The sequence below is a fragment of the Gavia stellata genome, chromosome 1 (assembly GCF_030936135.1).
Source record: "Gavia stellata isolate bGavSte3 chromosome 1, bGavSte3.hap2, whole genome shotgun sequence".
Taxonomy (NCBI): domain Eukaryota; kingdom Metazoa; phylum Chordata; class Aves; order Gaviiformes; family Gaviidae; genus Gavia; species Gavia stellata.
Genome location: NC_082594.1, coordinates 31,347,019 through 31,374,891, shown reverse-complemented (window position 1 = coordinate 31,374,891; position 27,873 = coordinate 31,347,019). Strand labels below are relative to the sequence as shown.

Genomic DNA, 27,873 nt, shown 5'->3' with positions numbered 1-27,873 from the left:
ACATCATCTTTGAAAGAAAAAAAGAAAATTTTGGTTGGTATGGGGGCAGGGGATAAGAGTGAGCGGATTAGGTACCTGTTATTTAGGAAAGACCACGAAGGTTCTACTTCTGCTTACAAATATTACCTTAACTCACTCTGTACTTCTTGAATTCATTGGGTTCTGATACGGTTTTTATGATTGACTTAAACAGTTTAAATGTGGGCTGTTGCTTGAAGCAATCCTACTGCCGTCCCTCCAGGTCCCTGTCTCTGCTTCTTCCCTTGTGCTGTGTGTATGTATGCACTGAGCTGAATAAGGAGAACTATTTGGCTTAAAACTAATCCTAACAAATACATAATTTCCACAGTCATAGCTGTACTAATGTTAAAGCAAGGAGTGAAGCAGGAAGTGCAGATAAATAATTTCGAGAAGCACCAGCTCACTTAAACTGATTTAAGCCAATTGTGAAACTGTGCTGTAAGTGTTGTGGCAGAATGTTTAACTTTGAGGCTTTCAAATCTTTATTGTTTTGACTCTTGGCCATACATTAACTTAGTGTTGGCTGTGTGAGGTTTAAAAGCCTCTGCTAAGCTCAAGAGTGAGAGCTATGCTTCTGGTCTGCTATCCTATAATTTCTTTTCATGGAAATGGATTGAAATAGTGGTATTTATGACATAACTAAAAAGAGCCATGTATGCCTGATGTTTTTTTTTTCCACAAAGGAGGATAAAAATGAGCAGTAATACATACAGACCTACTGTGTATAGTCATGCTTTCCTATTTGAGATGAATAGGGGTGATAAAGGATGACAGTTTTGTAAGGCAAATATCCCATCTGGATTCCATTGAAGATGCTGTAGGTTTTCTTACTGACTTCAGGGTGGTGGATGCTTGGGGCAAACTGTCTTCAGTATTGGTATTGGTTTCCAATTTTCCCTGTCATGTTACAGTCTAAAGACTCATGTCAACCAATCTTGAGAGTTAGAAAATCGCAAACAAATACGCTACAGGTACCTCCTGTCACCTACAGTTAGAACAGACAGAATAGAGTCAGGTGGCAGAGAGGTATGTTCAGGTTCTTTGAGATTGTCATTTGTGGGTCTAACTTCAGAAATGCCGTAATTTGCAGCCTCTTATTTCATTGGAAGTGAATGGTAAAACCTGTCTTGTTTTTGCTATGGCTTCGTGATGGGTTTCTGTGCTTCAGAATAGCTATAGAAAATGCCCACTGAAGGACAAATGAGGAATTTGTTAGATACCTTAAAAAAAAAAAAATAAGAGAAGTCTACATAGCAGAACTCCTGCTGATGGATTTTTGCCTCTGAGTTGAGGTGCCTTGTATGAGCTTTTCTTAAACAGGGACGTTTATATGTAAGGTTTTTGTCTGCTGTTTTGCTGTACTTGTGGGCACTCATTGGACTGTAATACTTTGCATATTTGCTTTGGTTTCTATGCGAGTTTTATATCAGTATATTTGTAGTGAAGTCAGTGGAGCTGCCCATAACAAATACCACACTAACCAAAAGCAGAAACGGGCATTTTCTCTACAGTGACAGTGAAGATAGCAGAGTAAAATTGCATTCAAAACAAAGTAACTCCTTAAATTTGACAGCTATTTCCATGCGTTCTTTGTGTATCTTCCTCTGAGATAGCAAAACACTGGAATGTATAGATGCAGAGAAGAACTTCCATGTATATACCTAAGTCAGTGTGGAAATGGTCTGTTCCCTTACCAGAAGCAATGTGTTGAAATTTCAAGGTCAACTTTTTTTAAGTCCTCTTTTTATTCTCTAAATTTTTGGAGGCAGGCAGGTTTTCCTTATTAAAATATAACAGAAATCTATGGTAGCTATGACTTTTTAATTTCATAGGAGTTCTACTTTTAAGATAATCCTTTCAGAGCTCACCTCTATAGTAGAGTTGATAAAATTGTTTTTTTTTTTTTTTTAAATGAACCCTTTGTTCCTGACGCTCAGCCTTTCTTAAAAGTGGTTTTCAGTTTCTGGTGGGAGGGAGAAAGGTGTTAGGAGATCTATACAACTGGGGTTGGAAACTGTTTATTTAATCCATCTGACCATGCTGTGCATCTGCACTGTTCTTCCTGCACAGACCTGTCAATCAAAATGCACTTTTAGTTGTTTTTGCCATAGCTGTGCTAGCTGTGCTCAAGGCCGTAGGTGTAGCTGAAGTCTTCGTGCCTGCGAGAGGTAGGTTTTACTCCACGTTTATACAGTTCGAGCGTGCTAAGCTCCAGTATTGTGCTGTGTGCTGATGGCAGGAAATGATCAAAGTAGAAAGTATGTGAAAGGTAGGTTCAGGAGAAATAGCTAAGCTGCAGTTCAGGTTTGTTTTTCTAGTGCAAATTACAGGAGAAGCTGTAAAATTCAACAGACTTCAAATTGCATCATTCTCTATGTAATGTGCAACCTTTATACACTCTGGAGTTTTGAGAGTAAAGGGAAATGTTTTGGGGGGCTTCTATAAGCCTGGCAGTTTAAAATTCCTTCTAGGGAGAGGAAAGCTTCCAAGTCATGCCAACATTCCCGCATTTGCTTAAGCTATAGAAAGTAAACAGTACCAAGTTTGACACGGTTGTATGCAACTTCAGTAAAACAGAGTTCAAATATTTCAATTAAATCATGCACAATGGTAGTTCACGGCGTGATCAAGTTTTAAAATTAGAGTGATGCCTTTTAAAACACTGATCAGTGAGCTTCTGTTTTGTTAAAAGAGATACCACAACCTGATTGTAGTACTAACAGAAAGAGTTTGAAATGCTTTTTGTTGGGAAACATATTGGAGAAATGTAAGGTTTCTGTGGGAATATGTTTCAGTGAAATTTCTTCCAAAAAGACCAACTGAATTAAAAAAAAAAATCTTTAGAAGCTAATTTAGCTTTTCCTAAATTTCAGGGAGTAAAACTAGGAGCAAAAGACTTTTCATTTTCTCAAAATAGGATGTAGAACATAGTGGTTTAATCAGAAACGTTGAAACTTTGTTTTTACTTTGTTTACAAATGACCGAGAGTTTCTCACAATAAAAATTCAGAGAGCCTGAATAGAGAAGTGCTTTGTTACTGAAGGATTTCACATTTTTCTTGTGGAAACAGCAGGATATTTGTAATTTAATGAGATCAAGGGAAACATAGGTTTTGATCATTTGGTAATTTTATGTACCTTGTCAACTAAGTCAGTTTTACTGCTTTGTTGATAGGTGCTCTTCATGTATTGCCTAATGTCACTGATTTATTACTCCAGGGAGAGTCACATACATTCTTTTGTGTATGTGTTGCAGTTTTTAATTATATGCCAGTAGAAATACAACTGAAAGATAAGTGGTCAAGGAGCAAATGCTGCACAGAGGAAGGAGAGAGCAGAGGCCATGCAAATTTCTTGATTTCCATAAACACATCTACTCCCTACACACAGGACTATCTAAGCACCAAAAAACCCCCAAACCATCAAAAGTGTTCTCAAAATTTTGACATTCTTTTAGGATATGTTACTTTTTTAATTTTGTCATTTTAAAAGGAGGGTTGGCTTCCTCATTATGCTATGAAGACCCAAGACCCGCACACCCGTGTCTCAGCTGGGCAGCCTTGCTTTTGAGTCCCTGACTGGGTCCGTGCTTCTTGGCCAGCATGGCTTTTGCAAGGCCCTTCTTCTGAGGCAGCTGATTGCCCTCATGGGTCTTGCAAGGAGCCTCCAAACTCAGTTCTGGCTTCAGGTTCCAGAATGGGGTGGGCAAAGGGGCTGCGGATGGGAAGACTGGATGCTGAGTATGGATCCTTCACTGCATGTATGTGTAGCACAAGGCTCTCCCATAGGAAGAGACGTTTTTGCATCAGTGCTACTCAAATGTGGAGTGGGGGATCTGGTATGTGGTATTTCAGAAGAAAACCCCATGATCTTTGTCTTTTTATAACTGTTGATTTTAAAACTTGAAGAAGATTAAGATTGCTTTCCTAGATCCCTGTGAAGTCATCCAAATAGAAGTGCGCTGAGTTTTAAACGCAAATTTGTGTCATTTTCCTGGGCATCAGCAGGATGTAGCTTGCTTTTGTACTTCAGCGCTCAGGCGTTTTTGTCCACAAACACGTTTTCTCTAAAGTCACTTATCTTTACTTTCTACTCTGGTAGTTTACATAATTCAGACATCTAAGAAAAAGAAAATAGCTCAGTCCAATTTTTGACAAACTTGAAGGAAGCTAAAAATGAGAAGGTTAAGTTGCCAACAGAAATTTTATGGTGCTGTCACCTGGCTATATTGCATCTCTCTAAGTATCTGTTATTTGTTAGTCAAATAATTCAGAATGACAGCGTGCCATTATTTCCAACCATTCTTTCTACTATCCCCCAAACTGGCGAGGTGAATTAAAGTAGCTCGTTTTATATTAAGTAATGACCACCCGTTGTCCTCGACATTCAGTAATCAGACATTGTATATTAGGCTGTTGTATTTACATAGAAAAGCATTTAGGCTTGACCTTATGGTGTAAACTGGAAACAAAGTGTTTTAAAGCACTATAAATCAGTAATTTCCTGCATCCTTTTGCTCTAAATATCTAAGGGGGAAGTGTTCTGCCTTCTGGCTTGTTTTTCCAGAGCCTGAGCTAGCTGCCGCTGATCAGTCTTCAAAAAAGATTTTTGTGTGTGCCCATGAGAAAAGGCATTGAATATCATGACTTACATTATTTTCTGAAAACTATTACTGGCCTAATTTGGGGAAATGTTAGCTCAAGCTTGAAGATGTTGCTCAGGTCCAAGGGACCATAGCTGTAGCTATAGTTTACCACACAGACATACTCACTTACATCTTACATAAATTGTTTAGGGTTTTTTGCCCCTTTTTAGTGTTTTTGCCCTTCTTTGCTAGCTCAGCTACATCTTTTGGTGTTAGAAAAAAATTAAAGCAGATATATTGCATTGTATTAAGGTTTCTTTAGTCTATTTTAAGGATCCTAGAGTAACTCCATGGATACTCCATATGTTTTAGTGTAAGATACTTCTGACTCCTATCATTTACTAAGGAATACTCATATGTTTGATAATATTAGTTATATTTTTTTCCGTCTCAGATCTATGAAAAGCTAATGCTGACATACCAATTTTAGAATTGTTTCTGGTATGGTTATACAAATTTACAGTTTGTAGTTAAGGAAGCCAGTTAATGCTGTAGATCAGTGAAATTCCCCTCAAGAGGAGTGGGGGGGAGTGAAGTGATAACCAGAAAAAAGCCAGGGCGGTAAGGAGATCAGCCCATTTTTTTAGTAGAGAGCACTGTAATATCTGCCTCAGAACTAGCTGCCATACTTTGAGAGAAAACAGTAGGAAAAACACTTAGTAAATGTTAAAATACTAGATTTGTAAAATTACTAAAAAGTAAGTATGAAACGGGTATAACATAAAAAAATATAGATACCAGTGTCTTCCAAGTTTTTGTTTCAGATCTGTTCAGACAAGTTATTGAAAAGTTTGGGGTGTTTTGAGTGATTTTTATACTGTTCTGTATCACACTGTCAAAATTCAATTATTTATTTTCAGATTGGGAAGAATGTATTTTTAATGAAGACTAAATAATAGCCCAATACTTTAATCTTCTCTTGTTAACCTGATTTCCAGTATACTACTCCTCACCTCTCTTATACTGTATTTTGTCTGATTCTTAAATAACCGCTTGTAAGGCAGAAACGTTTAATTTGAGACATCTTGTCAAGTTCTGTCAACTGAGTGCTCAGAAGCTCTGCATATGCTTCTGCTTTGAAAGCTAAGCACAACACGATGACTGCCAGCTTTTGTCTGCCTTGAGCAAATACTAGGTATAGACTGAGGTAACTGAGCTTGAGATATTCCGTAATGGTAGTCACAGAAGTATTGGTTCAAATGAAGATCAAAACTCTTCTTAAGGGATGGGTTTATGCCCAAAATGCTGTTGCACTGACAGTTTTGTAACAACTTTTTCTTTCTTTTTTTCTTTCTTCTCTTTGTCATGTGTAATTTTCTTCAGGTTAAAATATTTCCTAAAAGCGGTCGATAAATCGATGGCATAAAAGAGTTTTCATGCTCGTGTTGCCATATTTTGTTATGAAATATGGCATATTGGTTTTGGAACTCTTATTTCTTTGTCCTATTTTTCTCTCTTAGGTTATATGAAGCACATTGCAAGATATTTATAGTCCTTTTTGCTTTTAAATAACATAGAGCAGTCTGCTCTTAGTGGTTTCAGGACATGTACCATCCCCTAGCTAATATTACTTTTTCTAGAGAATTGGTCTTTATGTGCAGCTCGTCCACATCCTCTGCAGATTATCTGTGGTATCCTTTTTTCTTCAGTTCCTAACTCATTGACTCCTTGGTTATATTGGTAAGAGATACTGTCCTGCTCTTTCAAAAACTGCTGCTTACAGAGTTTCCTGGCACACTTACCACTTTTAGCTGGATTAAGAGAATTGTTGATCGTACGTTGTACCTAAATTTGTCCAGCTAATGAGAGACTGAAAGAACATGACACTTGGAACTGAATTACTGGCTATAACCGAAAATCTCAGAGGCACTTCGTTGTCATGTCTCCACTTGTACTTGGAAAAATAATTCCTGAAACTGCTCTTAATTGTTATTCTGGGAACCAGGACTGTGTAAGTCAATTAAAAACGAAACTGCTATAAAGTGTGATGTGATACCGTGGCAATCTGTTTGATTGTTACCACAGTAATTACATAAGTTCGTTCTCTTTACTGAGAGAGGCATTTTTTGACCCAAAAGTTCTTCTGAAGAAAGTAAGTGCTTGAGTGCTGTTTTGCTGCTGAGTGTAATAATTTTTCATATATGGAAATAACTATAGAAGTGTTGTTCTTAGTACTGTGTGATGTCAGTTAATGTAGTGGTCCTTTAAAGCCCTTTAAAGCCTTCTCTACTTCCTGTACTGAAAAAGTTTTCACACTCTGTAGTGTTGTCACAGTTTAAGGTTGTTGATACAGTTCTCAACCTCAAGATTTTTGGCAGGACATTTTGTTGCTGACTGATACGTTATCGTTTCCGACAGTCAAATGGTTCACATCGGGTGGGTTTTAGTTTATGCATTGTACACGATTTCTTGCGCGGAGCGGAAGAAACTGGTATCAGTTCAGTTTGTCTTTGACCTTTGGTTTTCACCTAAAAATCCTGAGAAGTAAGATTTGTCCAAGAATTAGTCATATTGAAGCCTGGTTACACTGGGGAGCTAGGTAATAAACATGCTAATTACTTCAGGTATAGATTGTTTCTGTAGCACCACTGCCAGTGCAGACCACAGATCCATCTGGCAGAGGCTCATAGCAATTGCTTTGGGGAAAAAAAAAAAATACGTGGAGGATGAGCCTACAATGCTATTTCTTGGATAATGTTCAGCAAAAAATACATAGTAAGGATTACTGTATTCTGTGGTGCTTTGTGGGCCTACGTATGCAGTTGTCTTTTGAAGCAAAGTGGATTGTCCACATTCATGTTTCGTAGCAGTTACTTCCACAGCTGAACACTCAGGCTGTACGATAAAGTAGTTGGTTTTGGCTTTCAGTCCTATTGCCTGATAATTTAGTTTGGTGCTCTGATAATCCATGGGCAACTATACTGGCATAACATCTCTGTTTTATTATTTTGCTAATAATTCTTTAAGCTTTGACATTTGAGTGTCGAGTTGGTGTTTTCAGAATTACCCACACTAACTCTAAATATCTGTCTTTTTTTTTTTTAAATAATGGTATAGTTAGAGCCCTTTTTTAAAATGTAAAGTTAAGGCCATTTTCCCCTATTGATTATTTTTCTTTTATCATCATTGACTATTATAGCTATTTTATCCTCCAGTCATTGAAAGTCATGAGATCTTTTTGCAATGAGTTTATTTTTCCTAAAACGCAATAATTTTGTGCTTCTAGCAGCCTTCTCTTCCCTGCCCCTGCCACATTTCCCTGTCATTTGTGAACATTAAAGCAGTCCCAGCAGAGAGCGTGAGACTTCACTGATAACCTCTCTCCACTGTGAAAATCGACCATTTATTCATACTTTCAATATCTGTGGTTTACGCAGTAACTGCATCTGCCCTACGGCAGCACTTTCTTTAGAAAGAGCCTTACCTGAAGGAGCCTGTCAGAGCCTCTGATCTGAAGATCTGGAGATCTTCCGCAGGATCATCCCATTCAAAGATGTGTTGACCCCTTTAGAGGAAAAACCTGGGAATTTGTGAGGCATGACTTCCCTTTCTCTGCCCTGGTACTGCCACTGAACGATGGCGCCTCATGTCACCCTCCTGCCCCTTGTTTCTGTCTCTTCATTTGACAAAATGCGAACGCGTGCATGGCCGTAAGGTCAACTGGATGGCGAAGCTGCTCTGAATGTGAAACTAAGGCCTCCCCTGCCAAATGTGTTCACATAAACCAACATAAAAACCCTCCAACAAAATAAAACCAACAACAAAACCTCAGTTCCTTGGACCAGATCTCCAACTCTGCTGACACAAGAGGGATTGGGGATGGTGGGGAGGAGGGAGGGAGGGCACAAGTAGATGGTGAAGTTTGGGACTCTGTCTTTTGGTGGAATACTGCCTTGTACTAACTTAGAGTATTTGTGTAGTTAAGGCTTTAATGTGCTGAATATTAACTCCGTAGTTACTCAGCGAGCCTTTCTTGTTCTTTATAAAAAGCGCTGTAAGTTGTGTGAGTCTTGAGCCAAAAAACTGCTGAAGGAAGTGGTGCAAGAGCCTCCTGCAAGCTGTGTAGTAGCAGTCTTCCCAGGGCCATCCTGAGTAGTTTAAACAAAAGAGTTGAATAAAAATGTAGTTCTGCTTGTAGACTGTCTTTCAAAACTCCTTTCAAAGTGATTTTTAAAAAGTTAGTCTCGCAGGCTTGGCAAATAGGAGCAGTCCTTGTGACATGCTTCATTTTTCTCTTCAATATTCAACTGGTGATTGGTTTGCAGAGCTACAAAGCAATAACTATGTCAGTCATTTCCCTATTTGCAGAGCATTATCATCAGTCTGTGTAGTATTTTTGAACATACCAATAGTATTAGTCGCTATCTTACACAGAAGGTCTATCATCTTTATGGTTAAAATTTAAAAACTGGAGTAAAAACCTGGAGTTGCTGGAATCCCTGAGTTGTCTTCAAATTTGTTTCACTTTTTAATTTAACTTGACTTTGTTGCTGCTGTTTTTAAAAGCAGCTATCACCCCAAATACCTCATTGTGCCTATCAACTGTTTGTCTTGCTGTGATATGCTTCTTGAGGGTTTTTTTTTTTCCATCAGTCCCCACGCCTTCCCATAATTTCTGGGAGGACGCATGTGTGGTGGGCCCCTGAGAAGTTTGATGGCTGTTTTCACATGCATCCTGCTTCATTGCTAGGAAGCCTATTTTGATGCTGCCCTGGCATCCTGCAGTGAGGTGGCCCAATGGACCTTTGCTGAGAGACCCTGTAAATCATAGATAATTGGTTAATATAAAACCATCTGGTGAAGAGCAGTTTTGGGAGTAGAGGGGTGGAAAATTGTGGTATTGATTGCTCTGAAATAATTTTTGAATTCTACCAAGATTTGCCAGGTCTCTCCAGAGGCTTTTGAGGAAGACCAGATTACTGCAAAACTGCAAGGAGAATGGCTTTGCAGCATTATTTAGAGCAACACAAGTTTAAGATGCATATCCACGCTGTGGTGACCTGGCTTGCTTTCTCTGACTGAAGAGATTTGAACTCCGTTTTTGCTAGGAATTCAAATACCTTTTGATAGGAAATCTCCATCTCTCCCATTAGAGATGCTTGATTTCCTATTAATACGTGTGTATATACAGTAGAGACTGCCTAAATCAGTTCCACATTTCCACAGTGGGTCCTACGTGCCAGAGCAGAGAGCAGTTACTCTTTTTTTTGGTGCAATAGCTATTTTATTTTCTAAGAAACTGGAACATGAGAGAACTGAACTTGAAAACTCCAAACAGGCTTGAGGCTAGGACACCCGCTTTCAGGTCAGCTGCTCACGTGCTTTGTGTCAAGGACTTCAAATAATCAGAGTTTTCATGATTTGTATGTGTATCAGTATGTGCTTGTCACTTCCTCGGTAGTTTATGACTTTCTAAGCTGCTTGTGTGAGGAGGAAAAACCTGTCAAAATATCGCTCTCAAATGACCAGAACTAATTAACAGTCACTGTTTCTCTTCTGCTTTTTTTTTTTCCCCCCTCTGCATACTACGCATTTAGATAAAAGGAGATCCTCACAAAGCTTGATTGACAGTATTACTTGATTTTAAATGCTGGAGATCAGTCAGGTAGGAATAGGACTTGTTTTAAACATATGTTTGCTCTAAGGAGTTAAAAGCAGATCTGACAGTATTCTTGTATGAATTAAACCATTAACACTGCAGTTGTTAATGTTTTTCTTTATAAATTTTTTAAGAACAAGCCCTAATAGGATCATAATTTGTATAACACAGCTCATATGTTTGAAATGAAAACATGGTCCTTAATCTTACTGTTTTTTCATGGTAAATACTGTTTAAATTTAGACTGTGAAGTATATTTTGTTTTGGCAGGCCTGAATTATTTCAGAAATCTGAATACTAATTTTCATGTGAAGCTTCTGAAAATACAACTGCAAGCAGAAGTCAACCATCTGGGCGTGCAATTCTGTCATGGGAAAGAAAAGTGGAAATAGCTCACGCCAATCCAGTCATTGCACTTCCATTCCAAAGCTGTCAATTCTAAATCAGCTTTGTTTTGCCTTGCAGAATCACAGCCACCTTTTAGCATATTATGAAGAACAACATTTCTTAATGTTATGTATTGTATTGACTGATTTAATAATTTGAGGTGGTGTTGGTTATTAAAAAAAACAAACAACAACAAAAATAAACACCAAAAAACCCCCCAAGGGAGCTTGGCATTGAGATAGACACATAGTTTAGTGATAAACACTGCAGTAAAATTTATTGTTGACAAAGAACTAAAACCTGCAAATTGATTAGGAAATTATGGTAAAGAATAAAACCATAAAGCAATAGAAAACAAAAACAAGAGCATGTTTTAAAATACTGCGAACTGCTAATTAGCACTGCTGAGAGTAAAGCTGCTCAGGGACTTCCTCTGTAGTCAGTGGACTACACCCAAACCCTGTCCTCCGTATTTAAGGATTTAGGTCTTTCGTTTAATCTTTTCATGGAATCCAAAGTCCAGTTAAACATGTTGTTGGAACAGAGCTGATGTAAAGATCAGGAAGCTGGGAAGCACCTGTGTGTCCTGTAGTTTCACCATAGCCAAATAAAGATTAGCCAAGAAGAAATTCTGCCTGTTGTGTCCACACAAGGAGCTTTCAGACTGGGGAAGAATCACCACAGATGCTTGCGATGCAGGTGTTGCTGCCGGGAAGCATCCTGTAGAGCCTCGCTTAACGAAGTCCCGCTTAATTCACAGAGTTTAGCTCTGCAGTTGTAGTTAGCCCTGGGTAGAGTGTGAGGGAACTGAGTCCAGTTTCAGTCTTACTCTTCATTCTGATGCCAGCGGCCGTTTGACCCTGAATTTTAGGCCTTAATTGCTTTCTCCCTTTTCGCACTAATAAAAGGGGGCTTCTCTAGCCATCGCAAGGAAGTCTCAAATGAAAAGCAGCATTTCACTTAATTAGTAGAATTTATTCTGTGGCTGCATCTAGTAAAATTAATCACTTACTGAGCATTAAATTAAAGTAAAAGCTGTGCAAAACTCCTTTCATGTGAAAGGAATGCATCTGAGGTGACCTCTTGTCCTGAAATGCTGCTTAAAAGCTTTGAAAAGCAATATAAAATTTGTAAAAGATAGTGTGAATAATGTTGCCTTAAAAACAAGTTACTGATAAACATTCTTGTTTGATAAAGCTGGACTCGGGGGTTAAAGTTCTTCCGTGACTATTACCTAGAGGACTGGTAATTGTCTGGTTAATGACATTATATTTCGCTCATTCGAGCAAGAGGTAGATTGTTTGTACCAAGTAGTGGGACTGAAGCCGAACAGAGTTTGCTCTGATAAGCTTGACGACTCCTGCAAGCTGCAGAATGCGCGTCAGATTGACTAAGTAGAAATCTTTTTCATGTTTAAATAGGAAGAAAGGAGGCAAGGTTGTAATTAAACCCACGACTTTTGCAGGGCGGAGGGTAGATGCATTTGAGAAAACTTGCCTCTGCGTATTTCTACATTATGGCATACTCTGGGTTTTTTTGTGAAGCACCAGTCTTGTCAGTGTAGCAACTTCTCTTCTCCAGCTACGTGGCTGTGCATTTGGAAAGCTACCAGTGAGAGTGGGTAGGGGTCCCTAGGGAAAGGGTACAGAGGGCTTCCTCTAAAGTCCTCTCATCTGTAAAGTGGAAATTGTGATCGGCAGAACGCCTGCCTTAAATTTCACCAGGTTTGAAAACTAAATAATCTCTTCCTGCTCCTGCAAGTGCAGTGCTAACAAAGTTTCTGCAGTCACGGTAAGCGAGTTGACCATGGTTTGCCCAAGGACACGTGCTGAGTCGGTGATTTCTCACATCCCACCGTTGCTGATGCTGGTTGGTCTGCACTGCTGGGGGCCACCTGGGTGCAACACCCCATTTATGTTGACACATTTTTAACCACAGTGTCAATTAATATTTGAGGGAGCCAAAAAGATGTATTTGGACTCGCTGCGTGTTGCTGCTCGGTCTCTGTAAGTAGGTGTTTCTACACAAAGAATATCCTCTTGCTAACTGTAGTTCATGTAACGGATGGAAAGCGGCAGGAGGTTTCATAAATTCCTGTAGGGTAAAGTTTTGTATGCCAGTCAGCTGATGGAACAGGTTGTTGTCAGTAAATGCAGGGCACCTCATAATCCCAGTTTCCTGCTCTTTCCTGCTCTTTCCTGCTCTTTCCTGCTCTTTCCTGCTCTTTCCTGCTCTTTCCTGCTCTGCTCCCAACCTTCATGGCGTGGCTGCCCTGTCTTTTCTTAATGCCTATTCTGGTTTTGCTTGTGATTCTCTGCAGAGCTGGCTTAAATCTGGCTTTGCTTTTTCTGTTAACTTTCTGCTGGTTTAGTGCATTGAATTGACTTATGTGGAGGTTGACTGATTGTCAAGGCTGGCAGGTAGAAGAGGAGGAGTGGAAATGATGCAAAAGTAGGCAGGTCCCTTCCATAGGCAGTAAGCTGCTGTGCCCCCTCACTTTATCTAATGAAATCACACTTTGTATAGTGAAAATTGGAGTAGCATTGAGAGAGGACCTGGAGCTGCTGGTCTCGAGTGCTAGCTTCAAAAATAGTAACTTTTGCTTCTGTTTCTTGAACTCTCGTTCCCCTTTATCAACCCCTTTCCTCCTACTGATGCTTCATTGAAAACAATATTTTCTTAGTCATTAATAGCTAAAATGTCAAATGAAGTGGGATTCACTCTTACTCAAGGAATCAAGAAGTGTTTCAGCAATGGATTAGCGGTTGCTCTGGGAAGAAATTTGGATTCTTCAGAGCATGGTGAAACGCTGATGGAAATAATAAAAAGGAAGAGGCCAAGTGGCTGGAAGAACAAGAAATGGAGGAGGTCATGTTTCTGCATTTCCAGCAAGGGCAGCGCTGAAAGAAACAAGTAGGAAGTGTGTGCACTCCTCAGCCCAGGGAAAGATGATGCAAACAGCCCAAGAGCTGATCTAGTTGAGAAATGATGGAGAAATAACTATGTGGTTATGAGTCAGTGACCGATGTTTTTCTGTTATGGATGAAACAGCTCCAGTATTGCCAGAATCATAATTTTAAAATTACACAATGTGAAAAATTGTAAATCTCAAGTCATTCTTGTCTTGTTGCTCTGAATTTTTAGTTGATGCACTTCAGAAGAGAAGTGTTCTTTTTTAGAAATAAGGCTAAACGAGGAAAGTCTTAATGCTAGTTTTAATTCTAGTGAAACTGGTCTGGTTTTACTAGGCCTTTTCTTATTGCCTTAGCCAGGTGATACAGCTTGCTTTGCATGCATGCTGTGCTCCTGCCTGTTATTGTAGCTACAGATTTTTTGTCCGTGCCATCATATTTTAGTATTAATAACATGCATTTGTAGGATCAAATAGATCTTGGACAATCAGAAGATGCATTATGTACAAAGTGTTGAGCTGATTGATTTTACTGCTGTCCTTTGGGGGATCATTTGGAGGAAAATGCTGTATGTCTGTTTTTGCCCACTTCATTCCCAGTCTTATGGACACTGCTTTCCGCTGGAGAAGGCAGATATTTGCTAATCAGATGTTCTTCTATTGCTTCTGGAGTTCTGATGCTGCACTCTTGGAAGGCAACATTGTGCTCAAGGATGAGTCTCCTGTTTAAAGAAAATAAAAAACCAGAAGCCAGCAACCCTGTGTTTTCAAAATTAATTATAAATACAGTACCAAAATATTTTCCCATGCAGTCTTGCTGTTTCAGCATAATTCTACTCTGTACATGACATACAAGCAGCAAAAGCCTGAGAGTTTGTTTCTGCAAGACTGCTCTTCATTACTAATGTCAGCAGTAGTGCCAGTGTTGCTTCAGCCAGAACCTTCTCCATTCCACTTACATCCTCTCTGCATCGCCTTCTACCTCAAGCTGCCTTGCCTAAAGTACTGATAATTGACATAAAATCAAAATGTTTTTTGGTTTTGGGCTTGAGGGCAGAGGCTTAATGTGAGTGACTATAACTCTTGCCAGAGGTAGCTCTGGAACGTGGTACTGTAGAGATCTGAATAGTCCCCAGTGCAGTTAAATGAGTTATGACCGTATTTTGTATATTATCACGTGTAAAATACTGGGTAGATGTTGTAGCAGAAATGGATTGACACTGGATACAGCAGTAAATTTTAGTTACCGAAGAGGGTTTTTTTTCTGGAAATGTGACCTTTTATGTATTTTCTTGTATTGTTTGCTCTTCTTTTCAGGAATGGCTATTTAATAGGAAGTAATAAGAGACTCTAGAATACAACTATGTCTCAGCTCTGCAGTTAGCCTTTATCTAATGGACTGCTATTGAAACAGGAAAAGTGTTTGGTGTATTTAATCATTAAAATTTGTCAGTTTTAAATAGTTAAAATTTATCTGGCAAAATATGAGTGTTCTGAAGTATTCAAAGCATTAATCTTCTGTTTAGGATCATATTTTGGGGGCTCTTTTTAGAGAAGGAGGAACAAAATCCATCCAGTCTGGTTTGTCTATTCTAAGTATTATGTACTGTTACTGTCATTTTTCTAGGGGTCACCTCTGTTCGATCTTATCAAGCAGTCAAAAGAACGAGAAGGCCAAACTGATCAGCCTGAGCCCACTTCCACTCTCAATCTGCCTCTCCAACATAATCACACGGCAGCAGACCTGTAAGTGACATGTGTGCTTAAGGTCTAGCAAAATGTGAAGTTAATATTGCCCTTAATATTTAAATCCAGTTGCGTTCTGTTTTCCTACTTGTTAGGCCTGGTACTTGGGTTGTGTTGAACTGTTATATTTGCTGCTGCTTACACATGTAAATTTAGCTAAATGAAATTCTGAAATATTTTTTTCCAAGCCCTATCAAACTTGCAATTGCAAACTGTTTTCTTACTTGTCTAGGAGTAAGTAAGTCCCTTTATCAGGTATTTAATCAATAACTTGAATTTTTAATTCCTGATATGGGAAAAACAGGTTACAGTAGCAATTAATTTCCTCTAGTAGGGGAAGAAGGAAGAGTTCCTGCAAGTATTATTCATATGAAATTGTTCCTTTATCCTGTGACATTGAAGTGCTTAATATATGTTGAATCTTCAGCTATCTTTCTCCTGTGAGATCTCCTAAGAAGAAAGCATCTGGACCTCCTCCAAGTGCTACTTCCACGCCAGATGCTCAGCCAGCTGTGACCCCCCAAACACAGAAACCACAGAAATCTACCTCCCTCTCTCTCTTCTACAAAAAAGGTTTGTTGCTTCTGTACATGCTGAAATTGCAAAGTTATCGCTTGTTATTTATCCTTTTTGGGTTTTGGAACTCAACATTTCTTAAAAGATTATAATAGAATCTGTAGTAAACACCGTGTAAACCCTCAGATGCCGTTGGAAGAAATAGTAAAACGATGTCAGCAGGTTAATGCATGCACTCTACACACTGCAAGTTCGAACTGAAAACTTACCTACTGATTGTAAGAATGGCCATATGGGCTCAGATGGAGGGTTCTTCTATCAAAATATCCTTTTTTCAGCAGTGACCATAAATAGATGTCACAGGAAGCTTAAGAACTGGGCAAGCATATAAGGAGCTTCCCCTGAATGCTTTGCCAAGCTTTGACTTTCTCCAGCTCAGGGGGTTTTCTTGAGCCTTTTGCAGTGTGTCTGCTTAGTAACTCCTAGTAGATTTGTGTTCCAAATGCTTGTTCAGACTCTTTTTGAGTCAACATAGACATACGTGTGCAGCATTGTTTGGTGTGGACTTCATGTGTCTACTACCTGTTGTATGAAGAATCTTCCATTTATTTTGAACCTGGCTTCTGCTGCCGTCATTTGATGGGTCGTAGTTCTTGTAGTGGGAGATGGTGAATGTTCAATTGCTGTCCATCCTCCATCATGCTCCTTTTATTTTGTATACCCCTATTATTACCATTTCAGTTTATTTTTCTTCTCTTTTTCTCAAGTGTATCTACTGGCCTATCTTCGACTGCGTACCCTGTTCTTTCGGCTTCTCTCTGAACATCCTGACCTGGAACCCTTGATCTGGACCCTCTTCCAGCACACACTGCAAAATGAGTATGAACTTATGAGAGACAGGCACTTGGACCAGGTAACATTAACAAAGAAGTTTTAAAAAGTTTTAGAAAACTCTCCTGAACAAAAGGTTCTTTATACATTCTTTAACCATTAGAAATTCTAATCTGAGATTTTTGTTTCTCTATTGATCGCTCAAAGGAGAAATTAATTTAGAGTGAAGTCTGTCATCTCTGGGGTTTTTTTAAGTACTGGCAGTTACTTATATGGGATCTTCAAATACTATTTACAGCTATTTTCAAAATAATGAAGACACACCGAATTTTCTAATAACTTGCATAAGAAAATACTGATTTTCTTTGGGAAGACAAAGTGTGTGGCTGATAAATGTTTTGTTACTCTACCCTAAAACTGCAGCATGTGAAATGAGTTTGAGGAGATACTCCAATTAGTTGATTGTCATACAGAAATGGAGGGAACAGTAGTTGACTTTGAGGGTGGCAGGGCACTGGAACAGGCTGCCCAGAGGAGTTGTGGAGTCTCCTTCTCTGGAGATATTCAAAACTCGCCTGGACGCGTTCCTGTGCAATCTGCTCAAGGTGAACCTGCTCTGGCAGGGGGGTTGGATTAGATGATCTCCAGAGGTCCCTTCAACCCCTATCATTCTGTGATTCTGTGACTTATATTCTGGAAGTTCTTATGAAGTTGAGTTGCATGCTAGTTTACAGAGCACAAGCAGTAACAGAAAGCTCACCAATTAATTTCTTAACTTGAAATGAAGAAGCTGAATTAATTTTCTGCATTTCCAGTTGTCTTGTCTTGTTTCTTTAATAGATCATGATGTGTTCCATGTATGGCATATGCAAAGTAAAGAATGTAGATCTTAGATTTAAAATAATAGTTTCGGCATACAAGGAGCTTCCCAACACAAATCAAGAGGTATGGAAATTCTTTAATGTTATCCCTCCATATAAATGTTATAAACTAATTGTTTCTCTGTCTAAAACAAAAAACCTCCGAACTACACTTGCACATACAAAAGAAAACTACTGCTTCGCTGTACCTCCATTTTGTGGAGGAGAAAACTGTCTCTAAAACAAAATGTCCCTTTAAACATCTCGCACAAATAGTTTGGTAACTCTCCTCAGAAAGCAAACTTCATTCCACTTTTTTACTTAAAGATACTAAATAGTGGGTTATGAATCTATGTGGAGACTGGATGAAAGATTCAGGTCTAGTGCTAACAGGATTTTCAAAGACAACCCAGGTTCTCTTAAGAGTTACCTAACAGCGTTAAGAGGAGATAAGCAGATACCTTATTTCTAGTAAATGCTTCTACAGAAAGTTATCAAATAGATAGGTAAGGTTATATATCAAACAGGTACGTATGTATTACAATTGCAGGCTTAATTCTGACACTAAGAAGTTCCTTTCTTTGTAAGGGCTTTACTGTACTTAAATCTTTGCACAAAATGATAATTAAATCAATAGAAAAATTAAACAAACAATCAAACAGTTAATTGAACTGTAGGCATCCTTTTAGTAGCAGAATTTCTCATAGTGTATTTGTGCACCTCGGCCAAACTCCACACTTCTGTCTCCAAGCCTAAAGAACTATTCTGTCCACATCAGGTCGGTAATGGTTTTTTTAGCCTTGCAAGGTGTGCACAGTAGCGAAGCCTTTTTTTGACAGTTGTATGTGCAAAAGTAAATGGAGCTTAAATTTGGAAAATGTTGAAGTACTGATGAACTGTGTTTGCACTAAGGGGCTGTGCCAGTTTATTCAGTAGGTGCCTCTACTGATGTTCATACATGTTTGGAAAAAAGAAACAATTTAAAACAGTTCTAAATAGTAGTTACAATGGCTTGCATACAATACACATGCCATCTTAGCTTTTATCTAACACAGATTTTTTTGAATGGCTTTATGAGTTTATCAGATGTAAAAAAAATTGTCATCCTTTGGGGGTTTTTTTGGTTTTTTTTTACTGTGCATGATTTTCTCACCCTATGTAGACTTTCAAACGTGTTCTTATCAGGGAAGAGCAGTATGACTCCATTATAGTCTTCTACAACTTAGTGTTTATGCAGAAGCTGAAAACGAACATTTTGCAGTATGCCTCCAACAGGGTAAGCTGCTAGTTGTGTTTAGTATTAATTATTGAATAGAATAGGAATATATGGGCAATAAAACCTTATGAATATTTTATTATTTTTATAGCCTCCTACTCTGTCACCTATCCCACACATTCCTCGCAGCCCTTACCAGTTTTCCAACTCTCCTCGGCGTGTCCCTGCTGGCAATAACATCTACATCTCACCCTTGAAGAGTCCATACAAATTCTCTGATGGGTTTCAGTCACCCACAAAGATGACTCCAAGGTCTAGGTAGGTTGTTGACAAGCATTTCTTCGACTAAATTAAAGGTATTTTTTGGATTTTAGTGGAAGGAAATCAGAAAGTCGCCCAGTCTAGTTTGTCAATAGTCTGTGGTTATTATATCTTTCCTGGTTAACAGTTTGTGTCCTATATTTGGCATCTTTATTTATCTTTGAGCACTTTTCTGTTTCAGTTGAGTCAGTGTGCTTAAGGAGTCTGGGGTTTTTTCTTCTTTTTTTTTTTTTTTTTAGAATAGTCACATCCAAGAGGGGTTTTCTGACCTAGTTGCGTAAATGTTGTTGGCTTTGACTCTGGATCACACTTCTGAAAAACATAGATGAGCTTTGTACATGTATTTAAAGAGAAAATACTTTTTTGAAACAAAATGGTTCAGAGTATTTAGTTGACTGAGCAGAACATTTCAAACTGTTGGTCACTAGTTCTTTAGCAGATGAGGATGACAGCAAATGTGCAAGTCTCCAATGGGTTTTTCAGACTAGGATCAAGTGAGTCCTATTGCAGCTGGCCCACTGTGGACAAAAGTTAAAATATTATTGTATATTTTAGGTTGAAGTCCTGCATGGTTTTGATTAGCAAACACCTAAAGGTAATGATGAAAGGATGATTATCTGGCTAGCCAGCACTGAAGTGTCTCCCTGCTGTTAAGAGATGGACTGTGGGGCCCTCTGATTCTTTCAAGCCACGGTTTCTTTTCTGTCTGTATGGTACGGTTGATTTGGCGATTCAGCGTTCACTGGCCCGAATGGAAACGTGAACAGTCTCAACACAGTGAAATACAGTCTGGTTTTGCACTGTTAATGCAGGGAGAGAGGAAGACACTTTGTTAATGTCTTATGCTAAGCTGTGCAAATTAGTGGATGCATCTATCGTTGTTAAATGTAGCTTAATCTTAAACACTTCTCTTCTTCATTTGGCAGAATTTTGGTGTCAATTGGTGAATCATTTGGGGTGAGTTTTAAAATTTTTAATTCCTGGTCTTGAATGCATGTAACTTTTGGAGGAATGTGGGATAGCCTGCTGACACCTACCTGTAGAACTGGCCAGTGAGTGTCTCTAATTTAACATAGTGCTTCATGGAATCTCTAAGCACAAAGGTTACCGGGGTGTCCTCTTAACTCCTTTTAAATATCCTGAATTCACTTTTAAAATGTTTTGCATTTTGTTTTAGCTGCTTTGTAAGAAGATAGAGTTCTTAAACTGCAGAGTTTTAGAACTCCTAATTTTTTTTTTAGTGGATAATCTGGAAAGTTTGAGTAGTTCAGGATTTATTGGCAGTTCTTTCCTTATTTTCTTGTAATTTCAGACTTCTGAAAAGTTTCAAAAAATAAACCAGATGGTGTGCAACAGTGACTGCCAGCTAAAACGCAGCGCAGAAGTAAGTGCTGCTCCTAAGCCACTGAAGAGGCTGCGCTTTGATATAGAAGGGCAAGACGAAGCAGATGGAAGGTGAGAGATTGTTCGCAGCTTTTCAGTAAACTTACATGTATTTGGTTTTTGGGGCCTTTCATCCTAACTTCTTCCTGACATCCTAACTTCTGTTAATTTGTGAACTTTAGTAAATATATTAAACGAGAGATGGTAGCATATTACTTCTCAGTTAGATGCTTCCCAGTGTTACTGCTGAGTGCTAAACCATGCTGTCGTCTTTAGTCAGTCTTCTAAAAAACAAACCCCAAATTTTTTAGACATATGAGAAATCAAGCAACTCTTCAGTTTAGTGTGGAGGAAAAAGGAGTTTGCATCTTTGTAAGAGAAGGCAATAGCACTGAAATGAACTAACCTTGATTTAAAGTTAGGTTATGAGGATAAAAAGTTCTTTTTTTCAACTTCCGCTTAATCACATGCTTTCTGTCTGCAGCAAACACCTACCCCAGGAGTCCAAGTTCCAACAAAAGCTTGCAGAAATGAGTGAGTATTATTTTTTCATTAACTGCACAGCAGTGAGTGCCTTGGATAAAACAGTTCATGCCCACTCAGATAAAAACATTGCTTACCGTTCATGTCATTTCAGTAACTTGCTTAGTTTTTTGTACTTGTATTTAATCTTGAAAATGCAGATTATAAAATGGAAATCCTCAGAAGCCTTTTTGAGGATATTAAATGACACAGCAGCATAGAGGATGCTATATTACACGTGAATAAGAAAGTAAGCATGACACATTCTTCCTAAACACTAGAATTCTTGAAATGGAATTAAAAGCTTGTCAAGGCTTTCCCATTTGTTCCAGCGAAAGACCCTTAGCTGACAGCTTGCAGGTAGAAATCAGTAGTAATTGCAGCAGCATTTAGTTGACCAGAACACCTTTTTAGGCGATTACAGTATATTAAAGGAAAATTATATATACAGGAAAATCTTATGTAATTTTGTATGTTGCTTTTCTGTCTTTTATACTAAAATGCCTGACACTGCTTTTTCTTCTATTGTGGATCAGCATTTCTTTCAGATTTTATGGGATCACTTTTCTGTTTTTCAAATGAAACTCAGATCTAGCTCATGAAAAGCAAAATGGCCCCATCCCCACATCTGAGTTGTTCCTTCTTGGGAGTGGAAAATACATACTTGGTCTGACCAGGCATTCTCACTCTCTGGTGGAATCTGAGCTCTGTAACTGAGCAGATTTGCCCATTAAAAATTCTTACCTAGCAAGTGTTTGCTCGTCAGGATATGTATGACTACCGACCTCAGCACCTCTCCTTTATTTCAGGGTAGGGGAAATGTTCCAGTGTTTACTTGTGGCAGAGGTTAAGAGGGGATGATCTGTCTCATGTCCAATTGTGTTGGTGTGTGTCGCTGTGGGGGGGAAAGGGCATTTCCTGGGCAGGCTGGCAGTGGGATGCGGGGATTGCTCATCCCATAGCATCTGCCTGGCAACAAGACAAGATCCCTACATGAGGCAGTCCATCTGCCTGCCTTAAGGATGAAAACGGACAAAAGTGAGGGTACAGAAGCAATGAGAACTTCAGTGAATGGGTGGAATGAATTTAAGAGGTGCAAGAATTGCTGAAGCAGCTCAGAATTACGTGTTTACTTTTAAAATGTGGGATTTGTTTTATTTAGAATAGTGTGATTCAATTCCTTGTGTCATTACCAATTTTTACAATAAACAATCATGTCTGAAGTAATTCTGAAGAAAGTATTTAATTTTTTTTTTTTTAGCATCTACTCGAACAAGAATGCAAAAGCAGAAACTGAATGATGGAAATGATACCTCAGCCAGTGAAGAAAAGTGAGATTCTTCTCAGGACCAGGGGCTGCACTGCAGGCCCTCTTAGCTTGTTTTTGTTTTACAGCCTTCATTAATTGAGTTGCTTTTTTAGTTGCTTTTTATTCCGAACTGCTAGTTGAAAGCATTTGGATTTTTTAATTTTTTAAATGTTTTTCATGATACTTTGCCTTATGATGTAGCATATATACAATGTAAGCCACTGAATTTAATTTATATATATTTTTTGAGGATTTTAAAAACAGACTTGGAACGTGTCTTAGTTTCCTATTGCAACATTACTGATTTAAGCCAATTCAGTCTACTTGGATTGGATTTTTCTGTCTAAAGACAAAACGTTAGCTAGAATGATTTGAAATGCACTAATTTTGTTTCTTAGATTTCATTTTTAGATTTTCATTACTTGCAAGTTTTGAAAATGAGGGGCCAGATACTGCAAAGATTTCTGTCTTTGTATATAATTAGCACATCAAATTCCCATTAACTTAAACTGCACAGCAGTCATAGACCTTGCAGAGTCAGGGCCTCACATTAGAAATACAACCTGAATTCAAAGTGAACTCATGTAGCCGTACTACTGAAACCAATACTTAGCATTTTGTAGTTTTTCCTTCCCCAGCTCTTGCCCCAGTGTAATTTCAGAGGGCAGTTACACTGTCCATCAGTTTGAATTTCATGGAATAGGAATCCCACAGAGATTCATCCCAGAAGCTGAAGCTTCTTCTCAAATGCAGAGTACTTGATGTGCACTTTCTTATCTTGGAAAATTCTCAATTACTAAAAAAAAAGAAAAAAGAACCCCAAACCTAAATCCCACCTGGTACACATAAGATTTAAAAATTCTAATGATGTAGAATTTTCTTTATTTCTTCAAATTTTCACCCAACTGTAGCCAAGCCAAATAGCTTGAGAAACAGGCTCCAAATCTGTTTCCTATAGCTGAAAGTTGAGTGTCTGCAGCTGGGTTCCAGGTAAGAGTAGCCTGGTCTCCAAAAAGCACAGGGCATCTCCCGTTGGCCTTACTGCAGCATCTGCACAAAAGCCAAACTTGACGAGCCCGTGTTGGGAAAATCAGTCTGCCTTATTTTACTGAAAAGGCAGAGTTTAATAGGCAACTTACGAACTGTTACAACTAGCGAAAAAACACCAAACCCAAACCTTTTTTCATCTTACGTGTTTGTAAGTTACTAATTCAGATACTGGAATTTTTCTTGCAACGATAAAAGGTTTGCAAAATAGCCAGTTAAGGAAAGCACATGTTTTACTTCCAGTGGATTCAAATATAAGTAAATAAATTAAGTCCTGCTTTAAAATTACCCATTTTTATAAAATTTAGCTTTTGCAGCTACTTAAATTAAAACAGTTACAGTAGAAAAGCATGCTATTCATTACAGAAACATTTTAAAACAACATCTTCTCTGGGTAGCTTACTTAGAAATTGTTTAGCTGAACCTAGAATACTTACCCTGGTACATTTTAAAGATCAGTTCTTGTGTTGAACGGAAGCTAATCCTAGAGCTACTAAAAATTCTACAAACAGCACACTGATTTGTCAATGAATTTTAAAACTCAGTTATTTTTTTAGTCTCGATATGGCTTCAACTTTCTTCCTGAAAAATGTACAAAAGTGTTAGAGTACCTTATGTTTATTTTCTCACTTTTTGCAGAGTTTTACAGACAGAATATATGTTAACAATGGGGTGCATTGACTGTAAGCTCTGTTACAACCGCTCAAGTTCTTCCGTGACCCTTTGGCTAAGGGGGTAACATTACAGAGTCCAGTACCTAAGCAGATTTATTATTTCTTTACTGTGACAATGTATTTTTTTGTTCAAACAGATTGAAGGCTTTACATCAAATGTATGATAATATTTTATACAACTAATCAGTTTCTCTCCTTTCAAGATAAATAAAAAAGCTTTTAAAAGATTTATAGTTGGTAATTTTCTTTTATTACATGAGAAGGTGACTTTATATGGTAATGATGTCCTGCTGTATCACACTTCCACCATGATGCTGCAGCTGGTACAAGCTGAGGTCACTCCATCTCCAATAATTCCCTACTGGTGCAGAAGTCCAAATAGTTGCGCCATTGGGCTTGGAGTTACCTTCAGACGTTTCCACTGGACATTCTGGAAATGTTGTTCTCACCAGACGTTTTGTTCCAGGGTCACCATTGGTAATGCTTCTGGCAGACACAGGCCCATGTCGTGGTCTGGGTGACCGTCACGGCCCTTGCAGAGGTGCTTGAGGCAGTCCTTCAGAGAAGGTGGCGTCTGCATTTAGAAGCGTCCTCATCATTTCACCACCCTGCTTTTCATAATCCATTCTTTTGCTTTCGGAGCTGCTGAAAACAGCCCAGGATGTCAAAACTCCAGTGTAAACTGCCATGGCGTTCTGGGCCGGGTGTCTGGCTGTAGGCATGTCAGCCTTGCAGGCTCCCTGTCGTGGCTTTATTAGAGTCCGTAGGTGCCTTGTGACTCATAACTCTGCTGAACTTGCAGTGCTATTTATAGCATCAGCGTTCATGACAATGCATAGAGCACAAAGTGCACTGGCTGACTTGCCAGTCCGTGCCCCCTCTGAAAACACATTTTCAGAGTCTTATTTTTAAGCAGATACGTATGCAAATAAATGTGTATTGAAACTGATGGCTTTTTATCAGATTTGGAAATCTCACTATGTATGTTTGAGAGTACCTTTCTTACAGCGAGACCTTGTTGTATTCCAGATGGGCTAGAATATTGAAACTTTCAGGAAAAAAGAAAATTAGAATTCAGAGAAGAGTTGGACAGAAAATGGGACGGGTATTTCAGGTGCCTAATGGTAATGATTGCACCACTGATCAAACTGTTCTAACTACAGTGGAGAAACGTACATTTGCGGAGCAAACTTGTCTCTGTCTAAGCTGTATCTGTAAAATGAGGTCATGTGAAATGCATCTGAGAGGCCTGTTTCTCTCCATTGATGCTAAGGGGAATTTAATCTATTGGCTTGGCTGTGTAGCCATCTCGAGATGGATGAGCTGACTCCAAGCCTCTTTATTTGCAGTTTTATACCTTCATCTCTTGCTGCTGTCCCCTGTTTCCAAACGCTGGTTTTTCTTACATGTTACAGAATGTGTAATCTGCATGGTTTCAGGTACAGGAGTGGCTGCAGGAAGATAGCTGTGTCAAATGTGAAACAGCTGGAGAAGATTATGGCTGTGTGAAGTACGAGGTAAAAGATTTTAAAATGTAACAAACAAGCTGGTCATAATGTACATTTGCTTGCAGAAACAATTCTTGGTGTTTTGAGGACAGTATTATTAATCATTAAGTCACTGGGGCATTAATTTCTTTGAAAGGTGGAAATACACTTACGCAAATTCTCCAGCTCTTTCTTTGCAGACTCAGTTTTCGTTCTGCTTACAAGTTCTTTATCTGGTGGCAGTTATTTCCTGAAGAACGCAAATAGTCTAAAATGCCTCTCTGAAATATTATCTCTGTTTTATTTCTTTTTTTCCCACACTACTAACTACATAGTCAACTCAGTTTACAATTATCAGACTTTCTTCAGTTTTACTGAAAAGAAAGGAAAAAATCCCACTTACAGTTTTAAAATATTATAGTACTTTTATTAATGGTCTATTAAAACCAGGCAAGTTTATAAAGAAACAAGACATCAAAACATAATTTTATGTTCAGGCTGTAAACTTTCTATGTCATTAGGTGCTGGTCAATGAGTCCTGCCTCTATGGGGTAATTAAATGCTTTGCTTTACAAGGAAAGCCCGTGGTAATTGTTCAGATCATATAAAAACAGCAGTTTACATAGTTACCAGGCATTGTAATAAAACTCTAGAGGTGGGTACTAGATGACAATGCAATGCTGGCTCTTAGCTTCAGTAACTTAAGAGAACTTAAGAGAACCCTGTCCCTGTCATTTCTTTTTCTTTCAAATTCCATTTGATTCACAAAGTTACCCACCTGCTTCCCTTTCTGCACAGTGGAACATGCCTCTTTATTTAAACCCCAGACACAGTTTATGCTTGACCTTGTTTTCACTTTTTAGCAAATACCTTTTTGTCTGTGGTGTCCTAAATCAGAACAATACTTACATTTGTAATAAGGTATTTAACCTGCAAGATCCACAAACATAAGTTTGTTGCAGACCAACTCACAATGGTAAAATGCATCTCTAATTTCTTCTAAAATATCCCATGACTGGGTTTCAAGCACATATTTATATACATGCATCAACATTTAACCACCTAAGCCAGCATGTTTTTTAAAACATTGACCTTTAAGTGCCAAGGAAAGTGCATGCAAATGAAAGTTTAAAAAAAATAAATAAATACATGTCTCTATGAATGTAATGCTATCACATCCAGGTCAGATGATACATATTGTGTGAACAAAAGCCAACACTGACACATTGGATCTTTAGAATCACCCTCATTCAGTCCAGAGATGCTTTTTCTCAAAATTACAGGCTTTGTCAATTACTCTGAAATTGCAACTAGCCTTTAATGTGTACAGTAGGTTGGAAATAATGAGCAGGAAGGAAATAAATTGAAAAAAACATGGCACTATTGGTTATATTAAGCCAAAAATGCCTTGCTAAGAACGCATACCATTTTGACTACAGTAGTTGTTGAACTACTGTGTTACGAACTTGAGCCAGCTTAGGAGCATGGTTATCATATCCTGGTGCTATCACTCCATGGAGTGGAGTCTCCAGGGAACCAGGCTCTTCGTTGAACAGAGAATGTTTTTGATCAGACCTTGAGTTAAAACCAATCATTTCACATTTACAGTTTTGGTTTGGTTCTTTAAGTAAAACAACAGAAACATTTGGAGACACCTTTTATAGTACGTTTCTTGGGAAGGCCGGAGTGACCGAAAGGCTGTTACAAGTGGCATAGGTGCCCAGCTGGTTCCATTTCCTAGTGAGGCTGGCTGTGTGGCAGCACAATGCTGCATATGTGGGACAGGATCCAGTACAAGCTGCTACCCAAAGGTTGGGCTGTGGTGGTACACCCTCTTTCTATGTGCTGCTACGGCTAAGAAAATGCTGGCAGGTGAATCTGTCAGTTCTTGATCCCAGGACTGAAAGGGGCAGACTTCACTCCAGCCATCCCTGGCTTAACCAAAACATCTGGAATTACCCAGCCTTGCCTTACATAGAATTGCCTTGTGTCTGTGTTTTGGTATGATTAGTACTGAGCTATATCATACAAGGTTTGCAGTAAAGTTGTGCCCTACTATGATCCTGTTGTACTGTCTGCATTAACCTCTATCTGTGTGCCCGAGTCAAGTGCCTTTCAACACAAACTTAACAAAACTAATCTCGTCCCCCAGGGAAGTTGTGGTTTTGATGAAACTGCATTACGTACTGGAAAGTTTTTGACCAGTTCTGTTTGAATACAAAATACTGACACAGCTGCTGAATTACAGACTTAAGGCTGCTGGAGGAAGTTGTACTAATCACTGAGAGGGTGGCAGAACATGCTTGTTAGGCAGTAGATGATCCAATATATTTCTAGTGAGTCTGTGGCAAATGTGTCAAACACAAGTAATTTTTTTACCACAATATTTTCCAAAATAA

General features: G+C 38.6%; 1 protein-coding gene across 1 annotated transcript in view; it reads left to right on the top strand.

Moving 5' to 3' along the window:
• RB1 (RB transcriptional corepressor 1) overlaps positions 1-23,189 on the top strand; it is an 80,014-nt gene extending 56,825 nt beyond the window's left edge. The window contains exons 18-27 of the mRNA XM_059836296.1: positions 15,190-15,308; positions 15,736-15,881; positions 16,592-16,737; positions 17,496-17,600; positions 18,678-18,791; positions 18,883-19,049; positions 19,979-20,009; positions 20,365-20,507; positions 20,920-20,969; positions 22,219-23,189. Of these exons, the coding sequence (XP_059692279.1) occupies positions 15,190-15,308; positions 15,736-15,881; positions 16,592-16,737; positions 17,496-17,600; positions 18,678-18,791; positions 18,883-19,049; positions 19,979-20,009; positions 20,365-20,507; positions 20,920-20,969; positions 22,219-22,292 (1,095 nt within the window). The 3' untranslated portion in view covers positions 22,293-23,189. The remainder of the gene's footprint in view (positions 1-15,189; positions 15,309-15,735; positions 15,882-16,591; positions 16,738-17,495; positions 17,601-18,677; positions 18,792-18,882; positions 19,050-19,978; positions 20,010-20,364; positions 20,508-20,919; positions 20,970-22,218) is intronic.
• The last annotated feature ends 4,684 nt before the right edge of the window (positions 23,190-27,873 follow it).